The sequence below is a fragment of the Eutrema salsugineum genome, unplaced genomic scaffold (assembly GCF_000478725.1).
Source record: "Eutrema salsugineum unplaced genomic scaffold, Eutsalg1_0 scaffold_9, whole genome shotgun sequence".
Taxonomy (NCBI): Eukaryota; Viridiplantae; Streptophyta; class Magnoliopsida; order Brassicales; family Brassicaceae; genus Eutrema; species Eutrema salsugineum.
Genome location: NW_006256342.1, coordinates 1,400,237 through 1,425,665, shown reverse-complemented (window position 1 = coordinate 1,425,665; position 25,429 = coordinate 1,400,237). Strand labels below are relative to the sequence as shown.

Here is a 25,429-nt window from a genome sequence, read left to right as displayed (position 1 = left end):
TACTGAAACAACTTCAGAGATTTTCTGGGAAAAACAAATTTAATTTCGAAGTTAGTACCTTTTGCCATAGTTTCAGAACACCATGAAACCGTCGCAACCGCTAAGCAACCGCATTATTGATCAGCTCATCACCGCCATGATCCAGAACCGCCCATTCGACGCCGTACTAGCCTCTGTGACGGTCTCGAGTCCGTGGAGTCAACAGATCGTCTCCGATGTCCTCCGCTCTATTCCAAGATTCTTCTTCATATCCCCACGATCCATAGGTCGGCAAAAGGGTTTTCGCCACCGGTCTCCGTTGAAACAGAGGAACCTCCGTGACGAGTCACAACGACGCCGTTCTGAAGTCCTTGTTATGGGTCCCGGCGCGTATATGGATCCTAAGAAAGTTTCTCTCGGGTTGCAGAAAGCCATAGAGTTCTTCTTTTGGGTGGAGACCCATTTCGGTTTCGATCATAATGAGATCACTTGTAGAGATATGGCATGTTTGTTGGCCAAAGGAAATGACTTTAAAGGTCTCTGGGATTTTCTCCGGCAAGTCTCTAGAAGAGAGAATGGACGAAATGTGGTCACCACAGCGTCTATAACGTGTTTGATGAAATGCCTAGGAGAAGAAGGCTTTGTGAAAGAGGCATTAGCTACCTTTTATAGGATGAAGGAATATCATTGCAAACCTGATGTCTATGCTTACAACACAATAATCAACTCTCTTTGCCGAGTAGGGAACTTCAAAAAGGCTCGATTTTTGTTGGATCAGATGCAATTACCGGGATTCCGATACCCACCAGACACCTATACTTACACCATTTTCATAAGCTCATACTGTAAATACGGGATGCAAACCGGATGCAGAAAGGCGATAAGGAGGAGAATGTGGGAGGCTAATCGAATGTTTCGGGAAATGCTGTTCAGGGGGTTTGTACCCGATGTGGTGACTTACAATTGTTTGATCGATGGATGTTGCAAAACGAATCGGATCGGTCGGGCTCTGGAGCTGTTTGATGATATGAAGAAGAGAGAGTGCGTCCCGAACCAGGTGACGTATAATTCTTTCGTAAGGTATTACAGTGTTACCAATGAGATAGAACGTGCAGTTGATATGATGAGGACAATGAAGAAGATGGGTCATGGTGTACCTGGTTCAAGCACATACACGCCGCTAATACACGCTCTTGTTGAGACCAGAAGAGCGGCCGAGGCTCGGGATTTGATGGTAGAGATGGTGGAGGCCGGGTTAGTTCCGAGAGAGTATACATATAAGGTGGTGTTGGATGCTTTAAGCTCAGAGGGAATGTCGAGTACACTTGATGAAGAGCTGCATAAGAGAATCAGAGAAGGAATTGAACATAGATATAGAAGAGTCATGAAGATCAAACCGGTCATGGCTCGAAAAGATCAAGTCGGGAAATCGGATCTTCATGAGATTGATGTTGGTTAATGCGGTGGTGAATTATTCGCTCAATTTTGCCTGGCTTTCATGATGAATTGGATAGTTTGATTGAAACACTAATTGTAGACTTGGTTTAAGCCAGAGCCCTCGGAAGATCTAACTGGTTGACTGAGTAAATGGAGGCTAATTGCTGGCGGCTGCACTGATTTGAGAGTGATTTACATGTTCTCAAGATGTTTCCTATGGAACTCAAATCTTGTATTGTGCTTTTGTAATATTTCATTGATACTTTTGTTATTTGTTCATACTTAGTAATAGGAAAGAAACAAAAAAAATGAAGAGAAATTTGTACTAAAGAATTGGACTCTCATGAGCATTGAGCGTGAACAAGCAGGGATTTAACAGAGTGTGGACATGAATCACCACCAAATGTTTTGCTCCATACTGGAACAGAACACCTACTCTTGCTCAGACAAGCCTGCACAAATTCACAAGAACATTTGTTTGGGCTTTACGATTTCAGTGAACAGGTAAAATTTACAGGGACAGTAACTTACCTTCTGTATAACAGCTAGAGATTTGGGTGAGTGACATTTTCCAACCGAATAGCTCCAACAATTTCCATTTGGAGTACCAAAGCTTGCAAACAAAACCTTTGAAATTTTCCTGCCATTAGAACACTGGAGCTGAACCTTAGGCCTCATATCATACCGGTGTTTTCGATGTCGGTGTTCATTTCGTTTGTGGCTTTTTCTTTTCCAAAAAATCACAGGAGGAGGATATGAATTGGAGACATGACCACAGACTTCGGTGACTGACACTGTGTCTATAGTTATACCAAGAGGATTCCCTTCTCTTTCTTCTTCGAAAATGACTAGTGAGTTACTCTTGGGTTTAAGAAAAGATCTCGGTATATGGTACCTTAAAATAGGAGAACATAGCTTCAATAAATAACATCCAATCAATATACCAAGATAATTCAATTAGAAAAGTGAACAATATCATACCATATCTGGGAAGGGCTCCCCTTAGAAGTATGAAATGAGACCCAGTACCGACCAATACTCTGGCCATTCACCCAAGCTTCTCCTTTTCCCATTGATCCTAGGTTCAAGGCCACGGGATCTTTCCCCTCTGGTGTGTCAAATGAGGCCTGTAGATATAAAAATACCTCAGAGAGTGAAGTTTGAGTAATATATTGAACTAGTACTATTTTACGATTGTGTTGTCCTATACCTTGTACCAAGTTAGAGGCTGACTATTATAGTCTCTGTACTGCTTCCACTTTACTTTGGCCGCCCCATTATCAGTGTAAACATGTACTTGCTCCCCATGTAGCCCAACCTCCACAACGATTTTCAGCCAGTATCAGTTAACATGAAGAAAGATAAGATCTGTTGACGACGAATCAAAGTCAGAAGTTTTACCTGATATCCCCAGGCATATTTGTTGAAGTACAGTGCATATTTCCCATTCCAAATCTTTACGCTCCGTGATCCACCAACTCTCCTTTCTAGATGTGCTCCTGAATTCTGTGATCCAAAGAGAAAACGACTTCAGAAAAAATGGACTTCATATGGTGTTTTTGATACTCAGCTTCAGACACGTATGTGGAAGTACTCTGTTTGGAAAAAAATATTACTTAGATCCAGAAGAAAAGATTGGGGCTCACCGGCAATCCTACCATTACGCTGAGTAATGCGATGCTATTTGTGCCATTAATCAGTGACACATTTTTCTCTAGCAAAAATTTCTGCGCTTTGAAAGCACCGTGCATAGAACCTAAAGAATACTCAATATTAGAAGCAGTTAAATAAAATGGCAATGATGAGATGTAGCCAGAAGGATTCCGAGATACAAAAACATACCTATGAGTCTCCCATTAACAAATGCATGTAGAACATGCCCAATGTGGTTGACTTTGAGAATTGATGCAGCTGGTTCAGATTGTTGAAACCTGTATCGCAAAAGAAAAATAGTAACTACTGGAATCTCCAACCAGCCTAGCATATACTACTTATCCTAATAAATGATGTATATCTTCCGGAATGAAATTGGCTTTACCTAAATATTTGCCAGAGATAGTCCGAAGTATCCTGTGTCGTGTTCAGGTGCTCAAGCAAGGATTCTGATCTTATTGACGTTTCACTGTAACTCGGGACAGTTTCAGTAAATACCTCCCACATGTGAGAAGAAGACAAATTTTGTCTTGGTTCCCTTCTTCTCGTGTTGTATTGCGCATTGACCTATCCACACCACAAAGGATAAATGAAGGCATCAAAAGAAGAAAGATGCATAAATGATAGTCTAAATCTATGAGCTTACCTTGGCTGTGTTGAAGGCTACATTCTTGCAGTCTGGCAGGACACTTATAGAATTTGGAGATAAAAGGTATGAAGAATCAAGAAACTGCACAGTAGAATCGTTTTTGTCTTGGTTAACGAGTAAGGCAGCACATAGGTCCGCATTCTTCCCGAACACAAAAGCCTGTTAAAGAAGACATAAAGATCAATGTTACTACATTTTTCATTATATCAAGCAGGAGAAGGTACTGATGGATTTTTCTTACAGTTTGTAGCTTCCCAATAGGTATTGCAGTTCGCAGTCCAGAAAGCAGAGGCCTTTCACACAACTTTATTGCAGCATGTAATTCCTTAAGGTGTCCCCATTTTGGTTGCCTAAGTAATCCTGTAGCACCAACCCTTAATGCTATACTTTCAGATCAGAGTTTTGAGTTTGGCGCGAAATGGTTTAGAGTATACCATATTCATCAAGTGGAGCCTGATCATAGTAACTCGAGGTTACGAACTGCGAAGCATTTCTTCCGAAGTTTGTTCCTCCATGATACTAGAATAAGATACTGTGTCAATCTATCATTCATTTCCGCATATCTTGTAAATTAAAGATAAAACAGAGAGTGAGACTGGAAAAAGTACCATGTAGTAGTTTACAAAACTTCCATTCTTAGCGATGAATAGAGCAACCTGAAATGCTATATCCTCAGCCGACCTTATCAATGGTTCTTCACCATATGTTTGATAACTATACAAAGGGAGCAGCAAAAAGTTATTTTTTTTATCTGAGAACTGGGAATTAAACAGAAACGTAGTGATTCTGAATGGAGACCATACAAACTCGTCCAGTTCTCAGTCCATATGGCAGGTTTGTTTGGAGAATTGGGTCCTTTAAACGTTTCTCCACATTGCCTCCCATTGCAAGCATTAATCTGGTGCATCATTAAAACAACTAGATAAATAACAGATTAAGAGGCAAAACACTGCAGGAAGAACATATAAACCAACCAAAGGATCAGGGGCATCATCTTGCTTGCACATGACCCATGGCACTCCTGTCTCAAGCTCCACAGCCATATTTGCTGCCCATTTGACGTATGATTTCCCTTCTAGTCTAAAAGCTCTAGCTACCATTCCATATTCGTTTTCAATCTGTTTTTCCCATAACTTTGAGATCAGTTAAAATAACTTTGAAGGAAACATACATGGGAAAAAAAAAATGTAAACCTGTGAGAGTATAATAGGTCCTCCTTGGGAAGCATACAAGTTCTCCGATTTCATCAACTGAACAATCATTTGTGCATATCTCTTCATGTGATACTGCAAATAAAACGTATCTTCGTGAAACCATAGAATTATGGAAACCATTTGAGTTCAATAAAATTTTTACCTTGAATGGCTCATTATCTGTTCTAAAGACAATCCCCTTGACATTATGCAACCAGAAAGGCAAACCCCTGCAAATGTGTATTGAAACACTTAAAATTCCATGAATTTGGTTTTTTCATATCGGAAAATCGTAACTAACTAATGCCGGGAAAAGCTTACCCATATGACCATTCACCCTGGATAAATGGTCCAATCCGAAGACAGACATATAAGCCTTGCGCTTGTATTTCCTTGATGAACCTCACGATATCACGCCGTCCACTGAAATCGAACTACAGATCGCAAAATTTCATCAATCCTATACACCTATAGGTACATATATATACTTGGATTCGTCTGAATAGAAGATATAGAGAAGAAGGGATAAACCTGGCCTTGTTGCGGCTCGTGAATGTTCCAGAAGACATATGTGTCTATTACATCTATTCCTCCAGATTTTGCCTTTGCTATCAAAGACGGCCACATCTGCGAGTTCGACTTCCATTAATATTTGCAGAGGAAGAAGAAGAAGAAGAGATCCCGCCAAATCTTAAAAGACATAGAAGCTTTCCTTGAAGGGATTTTAGACATTATCAGAATGTTTGGGGTCAAATGAGAACAAATCATAAATAAGAGCACTTAGTCTCGCAAATTCAGCAACCAAAAAACAATATCAGAATATTTGGGGTGGAATGAGAATATATCAGAAAATGAGAGCACTTATTCTCGCAAATTCCATAAGTTCAAAACGGCCAAGATATTGAAAAAGACGATTTTATCCTCTCTCTCTCTCTCTTTCTCTTTCTCTCTAACGGCTCACGTATTTCGTCTTCGCAAACCTACCGCCGACTCCAGTGTGCTAATTCACGTGACTGCTCGACGCGATTTCGTCGAGAGGTTGCAGAAATTAAAGTCCAACGACGCTACGAAACTTCCATTAACGGAGAGAATATGAAGAAGAAGAGGAAGCTGGAGATGAAGAGAGAATACCTGAGGTGTGCTGCGAGGATAATGGATTGAGCCGGAGAAAAGGATCTTATGTTGGCCGTCGATGATCAGCGATCTCCCGTCGTAGGTTACGTTTCCGGCGTCACCGGCTCCGATAACCGCCATGAGAATGAACATAGCCAGTGAATACCGAAACGACGCCATTTCTCTCCTAAACTGTAGTCGATTATCGTTCAGCACTGAGATTTTGAGGATTTTAGATTGTTTTATAGTTTGGGGCGAAACTGTGCACTGTATATATCACACCTTCGTTTCGTTTCGGATCGAAATTTCTTCTTTTCTTTTTATAATTTTTTTAAAATGCGGTTTTATACGATGCAGCTGGAATAAAATAGATTTTTTTACAAAAGCCCAACATTGGAGAGGCCCATAAATAAGCCCCAAACAAAACGTTGTTTAAATACGCGCGGGTTTAGATTTGACTGGCTTCCTCATACCGCTTGCTTTTATCCTAAACCAAACCGGATAGTAAATTCGGGTTGCGGTCGAACCGGATTTGAAGAGGAAGACGCCGATCTTCATTCTAAAGACTCGTCGTCAACGCACAGTTAGAAGCACGTGTTGCGCGTGCGAGATTTCCCGCACAAATGTATAGTACTTCTTTTGTCTTCTTCCCCATCTGATTTTACAATCTCGGATCCTTGAATTGACTCTCCGGCATCCATGGATCGTGCTTTAACTTCCCGTTTTGACATTCCGTCTACTTTCTCCCCTTTCCGAAACAGCCGTACGAGTTCTCCGGCCATCACTCGACGATTCGCGCCGGCGATTGTTTCCGCGAAACGATCTCCGATCGATGGAGTGAGTGATGAGCTGAATCTAATCGCCTCTCAGGAGTTAGATCAAGCTCCAGCACGAAGGCGAGTGCGTTCCGCTTTTGCTGACTTGCAGCAGCAGCTCGATCACTGCTTGTTCAAGGTGCATTGACTATTTTATTTTTATAGCAAAATCGAACATGATCTCGTCTCTAATCATCTGAATCTGGTGACAGAAAGCTCCGATTGGGATCAGAACAGAGGAGGTAAGCAGCTTTTTTTTTTCTTTTTTCATTTAGCCTTCTGCTTGTAGTTTATACTAAGTCAAAGTAGTTGTTAAATCTTCTTCTTCTGTATATGAAAGTGGTATGAGAGAAATTCGAAAGGGGACGAAATTTTCTGCAAGAGTTGGTTGCCTGAAGCCGGCGTTGAAATCAAAGCGGCGGTGTGTTTCTGTCATGGCTATGGCAGCACTTGCACTTTCTTCTTTGATGGTTCGTTAGATATTTCTACTTAATCATAATTTGCATCAGGCTCTTCTTCTTCTTCTATTATAGTTCTGGGTTTGTTGTTACAGGCATAGCAAAGCAAATAGCAGGTTATGGTTATGGCGTCTATGCTATAGACCACCCTGGTTTTGGTCTCTCAGATGGTTTACATGGTCACATCCCAAATTTTGATTACTTAGCTGAAAATGCTATTGAACAGTTCACCAAAATGAAAGGTACCCCAAATTTACCTGTTCCTGTGTTTTGTGTTGAATCTGCTTTTCGGTTTTTTTTTAAACTGCTATGATTTATTAGGGAGACCTGAATTGAGAAATGTGCCCCGGTTCCTATTCGGACAGTCAATGGGAGGAGCTATTGCCTTGAAAATTCATCTGAAAGAACCTCTAGCTTGGGATGGTCTTGTCCTTGTGGCTCCAATGTGTAAGGTAAGTCAAACCCTGCTTGGAAGTATTTTACTACTCACATTTTTTTTACCTTAAGTTGTGTTTGAAATACGTGACCTTGAGTTACTTCCAAGATTTCAGAAGATGTAAAACCTCCTAAGCTAGTCCTGAATGCGTTAATCTTGATGTCAACACTATTTCCGAAAGCAAAGCTCTTTCCAAAGAAAGACTTGAGCGATATGTTCTTCAGAGACCCGAGTAAAAGAAAACTGGTACCTTCTCTTAAGTTTTTCAACAGACCACTTTCTGAAGCATTTTGTTGCTGACTTTTTCCTTTTGCCATGTTTTTGCTCTCCGTATGGATCAAGTGCGACTATGATGTGATATGCTACGATGACCAAACGCGTCTGAAAACCGCCGTTGAACTTTTAAATGCCACAAGAGACATTGAAATGCAAATTGATAAGGTTAGTTGTAGAAACAAATACAATAAAGGAAACTTCTTTGTCATAGATAGGCTCGTCTCTAATAACTTCCGTCTCTTCTATGTTGCAGGTATCGTTGCCATTGTTGATACTACATGGAGCGGCAGATAGAGTCACAGATCCAACTGTGAGCAAATTCCTTCACGAGCAAGCAATCAGCCAAGACAAAACTCTAAAACTCTATCCAGGTGGCTACCATTGCATTCTAGAAGGTGACACAGACGATAATATTTTCACCGTAATCAACGACATCGTTGCTTGGCTCGATGCCCGCTCCGCTCCCAAGTAAAATGAGAGTATATCTCCAATGTCCTACCCTATTTATTATTGTCTTACTCTCATTTGAATAAAGTTGAAAAAAACAAAAAAAAAAATCTGACTTACAATGAATACATAATCTTGGCCCTTGCTTCTTTAGCTAGTGCCTTTAACGCTACTTCGGCTGCATCTTGCAAATGGTAGTTAGTAGTGTTTGGCTGCGCAAAAGTTATACCCAGACTCAAATTGAAGACCATAACACCGGCAAAGAAAACTATACATATGAAAAATGCACAATTGTTTAATTTTGTGCAAGATCTCCACAAAATTTGGACCTACTATGTCTATAAACACTGAGCAACTGATAATGTCGTCCAGATGATCATCGACTGTTGGGCGGCTCCCCTGAAGATTGTAGGCAGAACCGTGGTGGCACTTACATTGACCAATTAATTATGTTTATAGAATTGCCTGGACAAAAAAAAAAATGCTTCTTGACATCTATGCATTGACAGCATTGTGTTGTGTGAATGAAATCAAAACACACTTGTTGATGCAGACAATTAGAATGAATACTCAAAGCACTTAGAATTTCGCAGTTAGAATGGATATGGATACTCAAAGGCTCAAAGCAGTCAAAGCATATTTCTAGTGAATTTTTGTTTTTTTCTAGTCAAAATAAACAGAGTAAGAAGAATGAAGAATGATTGAATGATATATAAAAGTTATCTGAAAGCCCAATAATAACGAGGCCCATTAATAAAGCAAACTGTCTAGAGTCTCGTCCAAGCCAGTAAGCCACCGTCGACTTTACAATTTGCTCTTTTCTTGCTCAGATTTCTTCTCTCCGTTAGAAAAACTCCCCAAGTTTCAGTGAACCCTAGTTTTCCGATGTCGGTAAGTCTTCCCCTGCGATTTCTAATCTTTGTTTGTTTTGGGAAATGATTGATGGACATTGTGGTGATATAGATCTTTGAGTACAATGGAAGTGCCGTCGTGGCTATGGTGGGGAAGAACTGTTTCGCTATAGCAAGTGATCGGAGGCTTGGTGTGCAGTTACAGACTATCGCTACCGATTTTCAGAGAATCTTCAAGATCCATGATCATCTCTTCATCGGCCTTTCTGGTCTCGCCACCGATGTCCAGACACTGTGACCTCTCCTGACTATTCCACTTTTTTCATATGTTTTCTCCTCTTCTCCTAAAAAATAGGCGAATTTCATAAATTATGGATTCTTTTTTGTTTGCGTTTGGGATTTTGAAGGTACCAGCGACTCGTATTTCGTCATAAACTATATCAGCTTCGAGAAGAGAGAGACATGAAGCCAGACACTTTCGCTAGTCTTGTATCTGCTATTCTCTATGAGAAAAGGTATGTAAAACTAAAATGCCTTCTTCTCCCATTTGTAGCTTGCCTTAATCAAGCTGCTTTTTTTCATAATTTATGTTACAATTCCGGGACTAAGTTGAATGTTTGATGGATTTTAAATTACTTACTTAATTTCAGATTTGGTCCATACTTGTGCCAACCTGTGATTGCTGGATTGGGAGAAGATAACAAACCCTTCATTTGCACAATGGATTCGATTGGAGCCAAGTATGTTTCACATCATTTCTTTGCTGAGTCTCCTATTATTCAAAACGTTATCTCTCATTTTTCATCTGTATCGCCATTTAGTGTTGTTAGTCAGTGAGTCTAGTCCTGAATCTTGCTAGGAGAACCACAAGGGTAGTGGATCAGGATTTTGGTTTTAGTGGAATCTTGTTCTGGTCGTTTCTCATCCAATGACACTTGTTCTCTCTAAACGTAGGGAATTGGCTAAAGACTTTGTTGTCTCTGGAACTGCTTCAGAATCACTATATGGTGCATGTGAAGCCATGTACAAACCAGATATGGTATGTGCTTTTAAAAGCCTCTTTTTTTTTTACCGGATCACTGAAAACTCAATTTCTGTTGCTAAGTTCGCCTGAAAATTTAGTAAAATCCTTCATATGTAGGAATTCTGTTGTAGAAACTGGATTTGGTGGGAATGATTGTGTGCATAATGATGCTGGTCATAGATTGCATAATGATGCTGGTCATAGATGACGGAATATCTTCATTTTGCATAGGAATGAGGCGTATCAGAGTTCGATCTTGTTTAATAAAATCCTTTATTTTGTAAGAATTATATCGTAGAATCTAGGTTTGATGTGTGCATAATGCTGGTCGTAGATGAAGGAATTCCGATAATTTTAATCTGTCCTAGAAATGAGGTGTTTCATAGTTCAGGCTTGTAAGTTATACTGCGGTGTTCCCTGCTATAAGTTTGTATAAATGAAGTTTGAAATTGAAAAGCATCATTCTAAGAAGTGGGACGTGCATTGTGGTAACAGACTTGATTTCATGAAAATGTATATTATAACGTTAAGGTTGGGGCTGATCCTTGGTTTAAAAAATTGGGATTTTCAGGAAGCTGAGGAATTGTTTGAGACAATTTCACAAGCACTTCTCTCTTCCGTTGACCGCGATTGTCTGAGTGGATGGGGAGGACATGTCTACGTTGTGTAAGTTTTGTTCTCCTCATCGTCGTCTTCTTATTCTTCTTCTTTTCACATCTTGCATCTGATGAGTAAAACATTTTCATGGTGATGTTTTTCAGAACACCAAATGAGGTCAAGGAGAGGATCCTCAAGGGAAGGATGGATTGATCTACAATCACATATCTGCTTTCATCCGAGTTCGGTTTAATCCGGATAAGTAGAAATTGAATATTGTTGGTTACTCACTTTTACAGAAAATTAAGAAAAGCGCTTGTTGTTGTCTTGTTCAAATACTCGACCGCTTGATGTCCCTTTTGGTTCTGATTTAAAAATTTCGTACCAAATATTGTCTTTAGTTTCGTCGTTAACGATGATGAATGATGGATGATATGTCACATCGACGTGAATGATTTGCGTGTACGTGTATGCTGGTTCGGTTCATGGCGTTATATTGAGCAAGAGTAGCTAAAATCCGCTCGCAAAACTCGTGAAATACATGCGTGCAAAGGTTTGTAATAAAAGCACGTGGCATGTGCAATCGTTCTGGTCGCTCCACGAATATAAATTAAATCCTGCCGACCTCATTTCTCTCGGCCGGTGGATATTCATATATAGATGTGTGTGTGTATATACATAATGTTCTACTTCGTCAATCATTAGCGATGCTCGTAAATTCATGCTTCTGATTATTGCGATTATAAATCCATGAACCACCTACATCCTGTCACGTGTCTAGATCTTCTGTCACTTTTCAGCTTTTTTATCAAATTCGACACACCAAAATAAAAGGCGGCCGAACTTACATTACCGCTCCACGTGGCAAAGATCCAAGCGTCTATCTATTCGGTGGCAAATGCGGCTCGAGATGACATTATTTTGTGCACTCCATTATAGAAAGTAACCGAGTCAAAGTGGCATTGGCATACATAATTATGAGGTGATTTTATTCATTTTATCAACCGTAGACCTGTTTAGTTCTTTTTATAAATTATAAAGAAAGAAAGTTTAAAAACTTTCGAACTTGAATTTGAAAAGTAAAACTGTAAAAGTATAGATTTCCTACCATAGGTACCCTTAAATTTCATAAGTGGACCAAGTGACACACCAAATAATATGAAAGCAACGTCATTTTTTCTTTTTAATGTGGCTCCACATTTACTCTTCGTTAACCAATTTTTTTAGCTTACAATGGATTGTCAGTGAATAAAAATATCTCCATTAGATAAATCAACAAGTGTTTTTTATATACTAACATTTCAATTCATATATAAATCAACAAGTCTTATGATCGTCAATGCTGGGTTTTCTCCGACTCGATAGTGAGGAAAAGGAGCTTCGGCTCTTATAGCATCAAGTCGTGGGTCGTCGAATGATAAAAAGGTGTTTCTTCGTCTATCTCGGTTGATCTACTGCTTGTGAATTCAACTCTGTGGCTCCATGATCCGTCGGAGCAATAAAATGAGTTTTTTAAGGGTGTCAGCTTCAATAAATCGGCTGTTGGATGTTCTGCTTCATTTCATCTTTCAGTTCGCAGATACTTCTCTTTTTAGAAACGCCGTAGTTTTCGCCTTTGAGAAGTTTAGGTTTTACTTGGTGGGCTCCAAAGTAATAGTGCACACGGACCACGCGGCTTTGAGATACTCATTGGCAAAGAAGGACGCGAAACCATTATTGTGATTTTAGTTTGCTTCTGTTTGCTCATGCCTTATAGTTAGTTTTAGCTTATCTTAGTCTTCGGAGATGTTTTTATATTCTATCGGCTGTTGGTTCTGAATTTTTTTTTTTTTTCCAACTTTGTTTCTGGAGAAGTCATTGACTCTGTCGGCTTTAACTTTGTCCAAGTTTTTGTTTCAGATTTTGATGAATAAAAATTTACAGATGACAAACAAAAAAAAAAGATCGAAATGAACGAGCCTTGAAATCTCTTGAGATCAAAGAGAGAAATATTTTTTGATACGGTCAACGTTTGGTCTCGTTTGGAAAGTACCACGCGTGAGATCGAACGTGTCGATTCTCGTCGCTCTTTCCCAAAATCGACATGCTTCGGACCGCTATAGTCCAAATAGTCTGACGTAAGCAATGACAAAACTTACCTACATTATCGTCTGCCACGTGTCCTTCCTACATCAATGAATCGTACGCCCACTACAATTTAACCTATACACTCACTCCTATTTCCGAAAACATTTTTACTATTTTTGTTGAGATTCCATTCCACCAGCACAAATCCCCTGTCTATCCGCCACGTGTCCAAGCCCCTCGTCCTATATATTCATCTCTCTTCTTTGCTTTCAGAAGTTTCAAACATCTTTCTAGTTCTCTTTGTTGTAAACAAACAAAGAACAAAACAAGGAGGAAAAAGGTGAATTTATGATGAAACCAGGGGCTGATCTGCAATTTCCACCAGGATTTAGATTTCATCCCACGGATGAGGAGCTCGTCCTCATGTATCTCTGCCGTAAATGCGCGTCGCAGCCGATCCCTGCCCCGATCATCACCGAACTCGACCTATACCGATATGATCCTTGGGACCTTCCCGGTACGGTTGTTTCCTTTTGCTTAAATCACCATAAAACGAATAATCGGTTTCCTTTAACCGGTCCAAGAGTTAACCAACTGAAAATTCTCATTTTACAGACATGGCTTTGTACGGAGAAAAGGAGTGGTATTTTTTCTCACCAAGAGACCGAAAGTACCCAAACGGCTCACGACCGAACCGGGCGGCTGGTACAGGTTATTGGAAAGCCACCGGTGCTGATAAACCAATCGGTCGTCCTAAACCGGTCGGTATTAAGAAGGCTCTAGTGTTTTATTCCGGAAAACCTCCTAGAGGAGAGAAAACCAATTGGATTATGCACGAATACCGCCTTGCCGACGTTGACCGGTCGGTTCGCATGAAAAACAGTCTAAGAGTGAGTGATTTATCGGTTCAAATACATACTTGAATATTATTAAAACCGGGTTGGGTTTTGTTAACCGGATGTGTTCATTTGAAACAGCTGGACGATTGGGTACTGTGTCGTATATACAACAAGAAAGGTGTCATCGAGAAGCGACGGAGCGAGACCGAGAGTGACGTGAAGCCTATGACCGACACGTGTCATGTAGCGGCTCCGGTGAAGTTAAACTTCGACAGACCGGAAATTATCGCCGGCTCGAGCTGCTCGGACCACCATGTGGTGTCACCCGAATTCACGTGCGAGGCTGAGAGCGAGCCGAGTAGGTGGAGCGACGGTCGGTTGAGTAACGCCCTTGATGTTCCGTTTAATTACGTAGATGCCATCGCCAATAACGAGATTGTCTCACGGCTATTGGGCGGGAATCAGATGTGGTCGACGTTTGATCCACTTGTGGTTCAGCAGAGAACTTTTTGAGCTGACACGTGCGAGTTAGTGGAACAACTATGATTATCGTCGCACGTGCCGGATAACCGGTTTCCAACCCGCCAGCTGAGCCTGAAGGAACGGAATGGGCTTTTTTCCCCAACAACTGGGCCTTGGCTTTTCTACTCGATTAATACAAGCTAGACTATGCAATTGTATTTGTATGATCCAACATAGTAATACCATGGTTCTCTACGATATTTGATTTGCAATAAATTCATTTTTGAATCAAATCTGTAAGTTGTAGTACTGAATTTTTGTTTTCATAATACAATCATGGAATGGATAATATTCCATACGTTGAATAGTAAATTGTATCAGAGAAAATATGAATTGATGTGTAATAATAATAAAAAAGCGAAAAAATATCGTAAGCTCGAGATCCGCTTTTACATAGTGAATCCGTCGTATTGGAACTTGTCGGTGAAGGTAGGCCCTTAGTCAGATAACAGTCTTATCGTTGCAACTTGCATCCAAACAAATCCCCTTCTTCTCTTTGATTACAATTTTTTTCTTGTCTTTTGTTTATTTATTAGATTTTGTCTTGAGTTTATTATTCTATGTAATACAATTAGTTTAACCGGTGGAATTTTCAGGTTAACACGGGTTCCAATTCAAATACAACATCACTATCCATTGCAAACAATCGACTGAAATTGTGGGAATATAATTAGCATCTCATAACTTAAATGTATAAAACTGTGTTGCTAGAAGAAAAGGTAAAATTGATTTACAAAAAAGTGAGACTTGATGGGATATTTAAGTATGGGGCCCAGATATATTGTTGCGGACTGGAAAAAAATGGAGACAATCAGTATCACTGGGGAAGTGGGGTTTTAAGTCCATGTTAGCTATGTTTGTTGTTGCTCTTACAACTTTCACTTTCAATTTACAACCAATCTATCTTTACACTTTATACTAATTTCTTATTCATGTCTTCAATGTAGCAACATAACCATTTACAATCATATATCTATTTTTTTTTCTCTTCTTCATATATGATATCATTTGCATGTGATGTATTAAATAGTGTAAATCTATTATCCACATGCATATATAGCGTTGTGTTGTGTTTAAACTCGCAACTGTTACAGATATTTAATAATTTCTATTTGACTGATTGAATTCACATTTGTATTGCATTGTATGTATTTGTGAATACTTACATCACTGATGACATTGTATAAAAGATGCACATAAATTTTGTCGTTGCAAATAGAAAAATAGTAAGATCACATTACGTACACGTATATAATAATTTAACAAAACTGAGGGGCAGATCCGAGGATTACGCCTTGCTTAAATTACAATTGCCAGGAGAATCTTTTTCTGCCTTGGTTAAATTTAAGGGCTATATTGTTTTACGAGAGCCTGTGTTGTGTGTGAGATTTTTTGCTGTATGGATAAGATGGATAATTTTTACTGTTATTAATGCAAACGGGATAATCATTTTGTATTATCACGACATATTATTTGGTTTTATGTATGATTCTGAGTTATACCCGACTGAGATTGGTCAAGACTCAAGAAGATTCATTGGCACATCACACATCGTTGTTCATATTACATTCTTGCTTTAAACACATAAATAAATTGTTTAGAGACTTTAAAACTATTATATACGTATTTAGGTCTTTTTTAACCGAATTGGATTTAGATTCTAAATAACATGCATAACACGATTAAGAACTGCACCAAGTTCCAACCCGTCGAATTCAATCAGAAGTTATGATCCATAACAATGTTAAATAAAGAAAAATGAAAAAAAGTATATCTTGTAATTAAAAAAAAAGAGAGTATATCTTGGGCAACCATTGTTTTTTTTTTGCTGTCAAGTGTCAACGCTCAAAAACCATGTAAAAAAATTGAATAAAAATTAGCTCAAAAGATTGAGACTCAATCAGACTTCATTGAAAAAGTCCAAGTTTCGGATTATAGAAACCTAACCATAGTCCTATTGTTTAGATTGGGCAACATCATGCTTGGTAATTCAGAATTCTAATTCCATTATTATGGCTGCCGTGTAATTTTCAACAATCAAATTCTGAATCATACAATATATTTTTTGAACTAAGATATGAAGAATAATAATTTGAGATTATGAGACGAGGAACAGGGGAGAGTAGACTTTCAATTCCATTTTCAATTAATACAATTACAAGCTCTGTGATGAGAGAAAATGTATAATTTTAAGTTTTTAACTAACAAAGGACAACGGATTATTAAGGGTAAGGTAAGAAAAAAAGAGTGGATGATTAATGGAAGTAATAAAAATTAAAGAGAAAAAGAAAATATAATATAGGGACTGTTCTCTTCTTCTCTCTCTCTGCTCGTACGTTCTTCTTCCTCCTTCGAGGTAATTCGGCATTTCAATTTCGCCAACGACAAAGAGAGAAAAGGTGATTTCCCTGGGAGCTTCCTCGTCTTTGAAAATCATAATGCTCGTTACGATTTCCATTTTGTTAATAATATATATGTTTTTTTATCCGCCAATTGATCCAACGAAACTAGGAATCCACTCTTTGTTTTCAATTTTGGTTTTTGCCCTAGGCTTCTGTGATCCAATCTCTTTTCGTTTCTTCTTTCTCCTCGTCTCTGATTCAGTAAGCTTCTGCTGTTTCTTTGAATTTCCAGAAGCGGAGCTTCGAAGGTGAGTTTTAGCATTGGTTTTGGATTGGTTGCTGCCGTCGTTGAGAGATGGATTCTGATTCGGAACTGGTTTCCCGGCGGCGTTTGGAGATTCTGCGGTGATGATTTTTTCGGTCCCGCAAGGCGGAAGGATTTTCGTAGGTATATGCATCATCCACGAAGTCTATGTAATTTTCTTATTTACTATCTGTGTTAGAATGTAGATTCTTTTGCAAATATGTTTGAGCTAGAGGTCGATATTTTTGGCACTGGATGAGTTGTAATGGAGAATGTAGAATTTTGGCATAGTTGAATTCCAAGGATGAAATCTTGAGGAGTTTTTATTCCAAAATATTGTGAAGATTCTTCGTATAGACTCTTCCATTTTTGTTTGTTTTAAGTACTAGTTTCACTTCGTTAGTGTAGGTGTAAAGATAGGCTGAATGTTTGATAAACTCAGTCAATCGCGGTTTTATACTTACCCAAAGTTTCTATTTTCTTTTACTTACCCAAACTCAATCAGTGTTAGGTTGAAGCTAAAGGCGATTGCTATGCAGATGTTGAAGGCTCTCCTTCCTGAAACGCAGGAGGAAACATTATCTTCCTCGCAGTCCAGGTAGGCACTTTCTATATTTGAAAAGTATTTAGAGAAAATACTCTAAATTTTTGCTAACTCCTTCCTTTCTTTAATCAGTTTTCATTCTCTTTTTGCAATTTTCGTTTTAATGATAAATAAAATCAGAACTCATAGCCTATATATGTGCAGGGAAGTCGATGCAAAATTGGAAATGGATGATCCAGAGAAGGCAATGGCTACGGTTGCTCAGCTCATAGAGCAGCTTCACTCGAAAACATCGTCTCCTCAAGACAAAGAACTCACAACAGCTCGCCTTCTTGGTATTGCAAAAGGCAGAAGAGAGGCAAGAAGGCTGATTGGTTCGTATGCCCAAGCAATGCCTCTATTCATTTCCATGCTTAGAAATGGCACGAGTTTGGCAAAAGTAAACGTCGCTTCAATCCTTTCCGTATTATGCAAAGACAAAGACTTGCGACTAAAAGTGCTTCTAGGAGGATGCATCCCACCATTACTTTCGGTTTTGAAGTCTGGAACCATTGACACTAGGAAAGCAGCGGCAGAAGCTATATATGAGGTTTCTTCTGCTGGAATTTCCAATGATCACATTGGCATGAAAATATTTGTCACAGAAGGTGTGGTGCCAACTTTGTGGGATCAACTTAGTCTGAAAGGAAAGCAGGACACCGTAGTTGAAGGGTACGTTACTGGTGCTTTGAGGAATCTTTGTGGCGTTGATGATGGTTATTGGAGAGTGACACTAGAGGGTAGTGGTGTAGACATAGTTGTATCTCTTTTGTCATCTGATAATCCCAACTCTCAAGCAAATGCTGCTTCTCTGCTGGCTCGTCTCGTACTATCCTTTTGTGATAGCATCCAGAAAATATTAAATTCTGGAGTTGTCAACTCTCTGATACATCTTTTGGAACAGAAAAATGATATCTATGTCCGTGCTAGTGCTGCAGATGCTTTGGAAGCTCTTTCATCAAGATCCGATGAAGCTAAGAAATGTGTTAAAGATGCAGGAGGTGTTCATGCTCTCATTGGAGCCATTGTTGCTCCATCGAAAGAGTGTATGCAGGGAAAACATGGACAATCTCTACAAGAACATGCAACTGGAGCTTTGGCAAATGTGTTTGGCGGGATGCGCCATCTAATTATATATCTTGGAGAAGTATCACAATCCCCTCGTCTAACAGAACCAATTGGTGATGTAATTGGATCCCTTGCCTATGCTCTAATGATTTTCAAACAACCAGAGAGTTCAGAGAAGATATTGGATCCAAGAGTGATAGAAAGCATTTTGGTGAAGTTACTAAAGCCTCGTGACACAAAGTTAATCCAAGAGCGGATCTTGGAGGCTATGGCGAGCTTGTATGGAAACAGTAGTCTATCGTGTTACCTAGATGATGCAGAAGCTAAGAGAGTCCTAATAGCTCTCATAACTATGGCATCTGCTGATGTACGAGAACATCTAATAGCTTGCTTGTCTCGCTTATGCCATGACAAGGTTGGAATTTGGGAGGCAGTTGGAAAGAGAGAAGGAATCCAGTTATTTATATCATTTCTAGGTTTGTCTAGTGAGCAACACCAAGAATATGCTGTTGAAATGTTGGAAATTTTGACGGCTCAGGTCGATGATAGTAAATGGGCTGTAACCGCAGCCGGGGGGATTCCGCCACTTGTCCAGTTGCTCGAGACTGGATCTCACAAGGCCAAAGAAGACGCTGCCCAGATCCTCTGGAATTTGTGCTGTCACAGTGAGGAAATCCGCGATTGTGTTGAAAGAGCTGGTGGTATTCCAGCATTCTTGTGGCTACTGAAGACCGGTGGACCTCATTCCCAGGAAACATCTACAAAGACACTTTTGAAGCTTGTTTGTACAGCTGATCCTGCCACAATTAATCAATTGTTGGCTTTACTTCTGGGAGATAATCCGACTTCCAAGGTTCATGTAATACAAGTATTGGGTCATGTGCTCTCCAAAGCTTCACAAGAGGATCTTATTCATAAAGAATGTGCCGCTAACAAAGGACTCAGATCTCTTGTCCAGTCCCTTACATCTTCCAGAGAAGAAACTAAGGAGCATATAGCTTCTGTTTTAGCTGATCTATTCAGTTCAAGACAAGATATCTGTGATCATCTTGCGACTGATGACATTATTAATCCCTGGATCAAGCTCCTTACAAACAACAATCAGAATGTGGCTAAACAGGTGGCGAGGGCTTTGGACGCACTTTCCCGCCCAGTTAGGAAAAATTCTAATAAAAAGAAGTCTTACATTGCAGAAGGAGATTTTAAGTCCCTCATAAAATTGGCTAAGGACTCTTCCATAGAGTCTGCAGAAAATGCAGTTTCTGCACTGGCAAATCTTATGACTGATCCGGATATAGCTGCAGAAGCATTAGCTGAAGATGTTGTTTCAGCTTTCACAAGAATTTTGGCTGATGGATCTTCAGAGGGTAAGCGAAATGCATCACGGGCACTTCATCAGTTACTTAAATTTTTCCCAGTTTGTGATGTGCTAAAGGGAAGTGCTCAGTGCCGTTTTGCTCTACTTTCACTCGTTGATTCTCTAAAATCACTAGATATGGATAGCCCAGATGCTTTCAACGTATTAGAAGCAGTTTCACTTTTGGCACGGACTAAGAATGGGGTGAATTTCTCTTACCCTCCATGGGTTGTCCTTGCCGAAGTGCCATCAAGCCTGGAGACCCTTGTGCAATGCCTTGCTGAAGGCCGTACTCTTGTGCAAGATAAGGCAATAGAAATATTGTCTAGGCTTTGCTCTGATCAACAATTTCTACTCAGTGAAGTTATAGTTTCAAGACCCAAGTCAATTAGGGTTTTGGCTGATAGAATAGTAAATGCATCCAGCTTAGAAGTGAGAGTTGGGGGGACAGCGCTGCTCTTATGTGCTACAAAAGAAAAGAAGCAGCTGATGACGGAGGCACTTGATCAGTCTGGTTTCTTAAAACTCTTGTTACATGCCCTAGTAGATATGATAAAGCACAATTCTAAATGCTTTTCTATAGAAAATGAAGTCCTGACACCTAAAGGTTTTATGGAAAAAAACGTTTTCCAGGATACAGGTGGCTTTTATTTTCCTGATCCAGCTAAAATCTTGGGTGGTACAGTCGCATTGTGGCTGCTATGCATACTCACTTCCGTTGATGCCAAGTCCAAGCTCATTGTCCTGGAAGCTGGCGGAATTGAGGTGCTCTCTGGGAAGCTTGCTAGGTATACATCCAGTCCTCAGGTAAATGTTTCTGTTTCGGACAGAAATAATTATATTCTTTATAAGTCATGGGTATGTCTTAAAAATAAATTAGCCAACTTCTGTGTTGTGTTATACAACTTGTGGATCAAATTTTTAGGGCCTTTTGTTAGTTCAGTGGTTCTGTTACAGATTACAGTCAGATTTCAGAAGTTATCCCTTCTTTATATCGTTTCAGACTTGTCAAGTACGAATTGTGCATCTTGGCGTTGAATCACACTGCTCTTATTTTCTCTTAGGTTTGACTTGATTCTTACTTTTTGTGGCAAAGATGTCTTGTACGAATTTTCCCCCTTAAATAATCTTGAGCTAAATTGTTTATACCAGGCTGAATTTGAGGATACAGAAGGCATTTGGATTAGCGCCCTCCTCCTGGCTATCATGTTCCAGGATGACAATGTGTCCTTGTCATCAACGACGATGCGAATCATTCCAACGCTTGCACTTCTGCTAAGATCTGATGAACTGATAGATCGGTATTTTGCTGCCCACGCAATGGCTAGTCTTGTTTGTACTAGGAACAGAGGAATAAATCTGACAATTGCAAACTCAGGTGCTGTTTCTGGGATAATAAACATTCTTGGCTATGTGGAGTCAGAGATTCTGAACTTGGTTGCTTTGGCAAATGAATTTTCTCTGGTGAAGGAACCTGATCAAGTCATTCTTCAACACCTCTTCGAAATTGAAGATGTGAGGCTTGGCTCCACTGCACGCAAATCTATCCCACTGCTTGTAGATCTCTTAAGGCCAATTCCAGATAGGCCAGGAGCCCCTCAATTTGCCGTCCAAATCCTGATTCGCATTGCTGATGGGAGTGACACAAATAAATTACAAATGGCTGAAGCTGGAGCTGTGGAAGCTTTAACGAAATACCTTTCTCTAAGCCCGCAAGATTCAACGGAACACATCATATCTGAATTGCTTAGAGTATTATTTAGCAACCACGAGATTAGACAAAACGAAGTGACACTAAGTTCCTTGAATCAGCTTGTAGCAGTACTTCGTATGGGGTCGAGAAGTGCAAGAAACAGCGCCGCTGGGGCTCTGAATGAACTCTTTGATGCTGAAAACGTCAGAAATACTGAAATAGCCCGCCAGGCTGCTCAACCATTGATGGACATGCTCGGTACTGTATCAGAGACTGAGCAAGAGGTAGCTCTCTCTGCATTGATTAAGCTAAGTTCAGAAAATACTTCGAATACAGCTCTTCTGGTTGATGTGGAAGAAAGTCTGCTGGAAAATGTGAACAAAATATTATCATCTGCTTCTGCTTCAGAGGAGTTGAAGATAAATGCTGCCAGACTTTGTTCTGTTGTTTTCTCGAATAAAAACGTCAGAACAAGTTCATCCGCCTCCGGATGCATGAAGCATCTGATAACACTTATGCACTCTAAAAGAAGTGCAGCAGTTGAAGCTGCAGTTTGTGCTATTAAGATATTATTGGATGACGAGCAACAGTTGGAACTCGCGGCAGCTCATGACATTCAGGAGCTTCTTGTTGGCTTGGTTTGCGGAGAACATTACAGGATTATTGAGGCTAGCTTATCAGTTCTCATTAAGTTGGGGAAAGACAGAGTACCACGCAAGTTGGATATGGTGGAAGCTGGAATAATTGATCGATGTCTTGAGCTACTACCTGGAGCCTCAAGTTCGTTATGTTCCTCTGTTGCAGAGCTGTTTCGAATTCTAACAAATAGTGGAGTAATCGCGAGAAGACCAGATGTTACAAAAACGGTAGAACCTCTTTTCATGGTCTTGCTCCGATCAGACTTGACCTTATGGGGGCAACATAGTGCCCTACAAGCACTTGTAAACATTTTGGAAAAACAACAAAGCCTTGACGCTTTTAGTTTTACACCCAGTGAAGCCATAGTGCCTCTGATTTCATTTTTGGAGTCTTCATCTCAAGCTATCCAGCAGCTTGGAGCAGAACTTCTGAGCCATTTTCTTACAATGGAAGACTTCCAGCAAGACATCACAACACAGAGTGCTGTGGTTCCTCTGGTTCGGCTTGCTGGAATTGGAATACTGAGGATCCAGGAAACTGCGATAAAGGCACTGGAGAAGATATCTGCTACCTGGCCTAAGGCTGTTCTTGATGCTGGAGGTATTTTCGAGCTATCCAAGGTTATTCTTCAAGAAGATCCTCAGCCACCTCTTGAGCTGTGGGAGTCAGCTGCTTTTGTTCTCTCCAATGTTCTACAGTATGATGCAGAATGCTTTTTCAGAGTCGAGCTACCAGTTTTAGTGAAGTTGTTGTTCTCGACAATCGAAAGCACAGTGATGCTGGCTCTTAAAGCATTGATGATTCATGAGAAGAACGATTCTTCAAGCACCGTAAAAATGGCTGAGCTTGGCGCAATCGATGCATTACTGGACCTCCTGAGATCTCATCAATGCGAGGAAGAATCGGGAAGCTTACTTGAAGTAATATTTAACAACCCGAGGGTAAGAGAGTTAAAGCTATGCAAATATGCGATAGCACCACTCTCTCAATATCTATTGGATCCTCAGACAAAATCAGACTCTGGTAGACTTCTTGCTGCTCTAGCACTTGGGGACCTTTCTCAGCATGAAAGGCTTTCTAGATCCAGTGGTTCTGTTTCTGCTTGCCGTGCACTCATTAGCGTGCTAGAAGAACAACCGACAGAAGAAATGAAAGTGGTGGCCATCTGTGCGTTGCAGAATTTTGTGATGAATAGTAGAACGAATAGGCGAGCAGTTGCAGAGGCTGGTGGCGTATTGTTAATTCAGGAGCTATTGCTTTCTTGCAATGCAGAAGTTTCTGGGCAGGCTGCACTGATGGTCAAGTTTTTGTTCTCCAACCACACACTCCAAGAATATGTCTCGAATGAGCTTATAAGATCATTAACGGGTACCTTTCAATTTTAAAATTTACGTTTATAATCCTATGTCCCTGCCACTCTTGCAATAAAGTGCTAGCGTTTCCTCAGGGCCTTTGTTCCAGATTTTTTTTTTTTTTTTTTTTAATATTCTGATGATGCCTTTGCTCGTATCTTCAATTGTTGTTGAGCAGCTGCACTTGAGAGAGGCTTGTGGTCTACAGCAACAATCAATATCGAAGTTTTGAGAACCTTAAATGTGATATTCTCCAATTTTCCTAAGCTCCGTGCCTCAGAAGCTGCTACGTTCTGCATCCCTCATTTGGTCGGGGCACTCAAGTCTGGTGTTGAAGATGTCCAGGGATTAGTATTGGAAATTCTCTACTTGCTAAGACACTCGTGGACAAATATGGCTATAGATGTTGCAAAGTCTCAAGCCATGATTGCAGCTGAAGCAATTCCCGTCCTGCAAATGTTGATGAAAACATGCCCGCCTAGGTTCCATGACAAGGCAGACAGCCTATTGCACTGCTTACCAGGTTGCTTAACAGTGAACGTTATGCGTGCAAATAACTTAAAGCAGTCTATGGGGACCACAAACGCCTTTTGTCAATTAACAATAGGAAACTGCCCTCCACGCCAAACTAAGGTAAACCTTATTCATATAGTCTCCATTGCCAATAACATTTTTCTTTGTACATAATGGGTTTTGTCTCGTTTACTCCAGATTGTGAGCAATAGCACTTCTCCTGAGTGGAAAGAAGGCTTTACTTGGGGATTTGATGTTCCCCCCAAAGGACAAAAGCTTCACATCATATGCAAGAGCAAAAGCACATTCGGGAAGGTAACATTGTAATCTTAATTGCAGAGTTGGAATTTGAAAGAGATCTTCGATATGTTATATCTAGTTAACTGGTCTTTTTGTAACACAGAATACATTCCTTTTTTTTTTCTGCAGACAACTCTAGGCCGTGTCACTATCCAAATCGACAAAGTCGTGACTGAAGGAGTGTACAATGGATCACTAAGCCTGAATCATGAAAACAGCAAAGATGCTTCTTCCAGATCACTGGACATTGAGATTGCATGGTCCAATAGAACAACAGATGACACTCTTTGATGGATAAAACAACTCCAATTTCACAAGCACATTGCAGCTCGTCAACTGTCTAATGGTTGCATTTTGGTAGGAGAAGAACGAAAGCGAAGTCTGCAGCAGATGTATAGCAAATACGTGTATATGAGTAATGAGTAATGGTGTGTGGAAAGGAACGTATAAGCAAAGAGTTCCTACGTAGCAAGAAACAGAGCCTTTTGTATAGTTTGTTTCTCTTCTTATTCTATTTCTTTATTGGCTTCGATGCGCTATGTATTGTCAGTTTGTTTATGGAAACTCTTTCGCTCGGGGATCAGCTAAGCAGCACGAAGTGCTCTGATTCCTGCAGCGATGTTTTATTATACCATTGTTTTGCCTGATTTCATACGAGTAACCAATATCACACCTGCAACGTCTTTCCTTCTAGAAGTATATATTAAGATGAGTCCGGTTCAGGTACGATATGACCTATATGTATCCAAAAGAAACCGCATACATGATACATATGACTGAAACATGCTCTCAAAATTTTGAGAGACATAGATTCTACACCAAACTACTTATGTAATGAGCCTCTGTAAATATCTAATGGTTGAAACATTTATAATATATATAAATAAAAGTGCACAAGTTTCATCATAGTAGAATTCAGCAT

The 25,429-nt window shown here is 39.9% G+C and overlaps 6 protein-coding genes across 9 annotated transcripts; 5 read left to right on the top strand and 1 right to left on the bottom strand.

The window, feature by feature from the left end:
• The first annotated feature begins 64 nt into the window (after positions 1-64).
• Positions 65-1,596, top strand: LOC18008521 (pentatricopeptide repeat-containing protein At1g77405). Its single transcript, XM_006390031.2, has one exon. The coding sequence runs from the start codon at positions 83-85 to the stop codon at positions 1,436-1,438; it is 1,356 nt and encodes a 451-aa protein (XP_006390093.1). The 5' UTR covers positions 65-82; the 3' UTR covers positions 1,439-1,596.
• Positions 1,597-1,727: 131 nt separating this feature from the next.
• On the bottom strand, positions 1,728-6,204 carry LOC18009060 (beta-galactosidase 16). Of its 2 annotated transcripts, none has more exons than XM_024151762.1 (19): positions 6,043-6,204; positions 5,443-5,538; positions 5,233-5,345; positions 5,075-5,141; positions 4,912-5,004; positions 4,693-4,851; positions 4,522-4,616; positions 4,327-4,432; positions 4,153-4,237; positions 3,960-4,078; positions 3,716-3,877; positions 3,455-3,636; positions 3,259-3,347; positions 3,063-3,172; positions 2,818-2,922; positions 2,627-2,734; positions 2,398-2,543; positions 1,948-2,311; positions 1,728-1,868 (listed from the first exon to the last, which is right to left on the bottom strand). In XM_024151762.1, the coding sequence occupies exons 1-19, from the start codon at positions 6,202-6,204 to the stop codon at positions 1,758-1,760; spliced, it is 2,472 nt and encodes an 823-aa protein (XP_024007530.1). In that variant the 3' UTR covers positions 1,728-1,757. The 2 variants fall into 2 exon arrangements, with proteins under 2 accessions (XP_024007530.1, XP_006390092.1); XM_006390030.2 differs by having other exon boundaries at positions 4,693-4,836.
• A 483-nt stretch (positions 6,205-6,687) lies between these two features.
• Positions 6,688-8,635, top strand: LOC18009158 (caffeoylshikimate esterase). The gene is made up of 8 exons (XM_006390029.2): positions 6,688-6,978; positions 7,052-7,081; positions 7,180-7,309; positions 7,393-7,539; positions 7,619-7,749; positions 7,842-7,979; positions 8,076-8,174; positions 8,263-8,635. Exons 1-8 carry the CDS (start codon positions 6,724-6,726, stop codon positions 8,479-8,481), a joined length of 1,149 nt encoding a protein of 382 aa, XP_006390091.1. The 5' UTR covers positions 6,688-6,723; the 3' UTR covers positions 8,482-8,635.
• Positions 8,636-9,243: 608 nt separating this feature from the next.
• On the top strand, positions 9,244-11,393 carry LOC18008034 (proteasome subunit beta type-3-B). Its single transcript, XM_006390028.2, has 7 exons — positions 9,244-9,347; positions 9,420-9,601; positions 9,715-9,822; positions 9,958-10,047; positions 10,262-10,346; positions 10,903-10,997; positions 11,093-11,393. Exons 1-7 carry the CDS (start codon positions 9,342-9,344, stop codon positions 11,139-11,141), a joined length of 615 nt encoding a protein of 204 aa, XP_006390090.1. The 5' UTR covers positions 9,244-9,341; the 3' UTR covers positions 11,142-11,393.
• Positions 11,394-13,187: 1,794 nt separating this feature from the next.
• On the top strand, positions 13,188-14,668 carry LOC18008771 (NAC transcription factor 32). The gene is made up of 3 exons (XM_006390027.2): positions 13,188-13,512; positions 13,611-13,885; positions 13,973-14,668. The coding sequence occupies exons 1-3, from the start codon at positions 13,344-13,346 to the stop codon at positions 14,345-14,347; spliced, it is 819 nt and encodes a 272-aa protein (XP_006390089.1). The 5' UTR covers positions 13,188-13,343; the 3' UTR covers positions 14,348-14,668.
• A 1,970-nt stretch (positions 14,669-16,638) lies between these two features.
• LOC18008530 (protein CELLULOSE SYNTHASE INTERACTIVE 3) lies at positions 16,639-25,147 on the top strand. Of its 3 annotated transcripts, none has more exons than XM_024156026.1 (8): positions 16,639-16,755; positions 16,991-17,172; positions 17,508-17,600; positions 17,751-20,817; positions 21,163-23,710; positions 23,873-24,327; positions 24,406-24,522; positions 24,637-25,147. In XM_024156026.1, exons 3-8 carry the CDS (start codon positions 17,536-17,538, stop codon positions 24,796-24,798), a joined length of 6,414 nt encoding a protein of 2,137 aa, XP_024011794.1. In that variant the 5' UTR covers positions 16,639-16,755; positions 16,991-17,172; positions 17,508-17,535; the 3' UTR covers positions 24,799-25,147. The 3 variants fall into 3 exon arrangements, with proteins under 3 accessions (XP_024011794.1, XP_024011814.1, XP_024011774.1); XM_024156046.1 differs by having other exon boundaries at positions 16,645-16,755; positions 16,991-17,146; positions 17,514-17,600; XM_024156006.1 differs by having other exon boundaries at positions 16,645-16,755; positions 16,991-17,146.
• The last annotated feature ends 282 nt before the right edge of the window (positions 25,148-25,429 follow it).

What these genes read in the sequence shown, in the direction of transcription:
- LOC18008521 (XM_006390031.2), top strand. Translation starts at nt 83, where the DNA reads ATGAAACCGTCGCAACCGCTAAGCAACCGCATTATTGATCAGCTCATC.
- LOC18009060 (XM_024151762.1), bottom strand. Translation starts at nt 6,204, where the DNA reads ATGGCGTCGTTTCGGTATTCACTGGCTATGTTCATTCTCATGGCGGTT. An exon ending in ACGAGCCGCAACAAGGCCAG is followed by an intron (nt 5,346 to 5,442) that starts GTTTATCCCTTC and finishes TGCGATCTGTAG; the next exon opens with TTCGATTTCAGTGGACGGCG. An exon ending in AATATGCCTGGGGATATCAG is followed by an intron (nt 2,735 to 2,817) that starts GTAAAACTTCTG and finishes ATCGTTGTGGAG; the next exon opens with GTTGGGCTACATGGGGAGCA.
- LOC18009158 (XM_006390029.2), top strand. Translation starts at nt 6,724, where the DNA reads ATGGATCGTGCTTTAACTTCCCGTTTTGACATTCCGTCTACTTTCTCC. An exon ending in TTGGGATCAGAACAGAGGAG is followed by an intron (nt 7,082 to 7,179) that starts GTAAGCAGCTTT and finishes TGTATATGAAAG; the next exon opens with TGGTATGAGAGAAATTCGAA. An exon ending in TTGAAATGCAAATTGATAAG is followed by an intron (nt 8,175 to 8,262) that starts GTTAGTTGTAGA and finishes TCTATGTTGCAG; the next exon opens with GTATCGTTGCCATTGTTGAT.
- LOC18008034 (XM_006390028.2), top strand. An exon ending in ATGGATTCGATTGGAGCCAA is followed by an intron (nt 10,048 to 10,261) that starts GTATGTTTCACA and finishes CTCTAAACGTAG; the next exon opens with GGAATTGGCTAAAGACTTTG. An exon ending in GGAGGACATGTCTACGTTGT is followed by an intron (nt 10,998 to 11,092) that starts GTAAGTTTTGTT and finishes GATGTTTTTCAG; the next exon opens with AACACCAAATGAGGTCAAGG.
- LOC18008771 (XM_006390027.2), top strand. Translation starts at nt 13,344, where the DNA reads ATGATGAAACCAGGGGCTGATCTGCAATTTCCACCAGGATTTAGATTT. An exon ending in TGATCCTTGGGACCTTCCCG is followed by an intron (nt 13,513 to 13,610) that starts GTACGGTTGTTT and finishes CTCATTTTACAG; the next exon opens with ACATGGCTTTGTACGGAGAA. An exon ending in GCATGAAAAACAGTCTAAGA is followed by an intron (nt 13,886 to 13,972) that starts GTGAGTGATTTA and finishes CATTTGAAACAG; the next exon opens with CTGGACGATTGGGTACTGTG.
- LOC18008530 (XM_024156026.1), top strand. Translation starts at nt 17,536, where the DNA reads ATGCAGATGTTGAAGGCTCTCCTTCCTGAAACGCAGGAGGAAACATTA. An exon ending in GCCCTCCACGCCAAACTAAG is followed by an intron (nt 24,328 to 24,405) that starts GTAAACCTTATT and finishes CGTTTACTCCAG; the next exon opens with ATTGTGAGCAATAGCACTTC. An exon ending in GCAAAAGCACATTCGGGAAG is followed by an intron (nt 24,523 to 24,636) that starts GTAACATTGTAA and finishes TTTTTTCTGCAG; the next exon opens with ACAACTCTAGGCCGTGTCAC.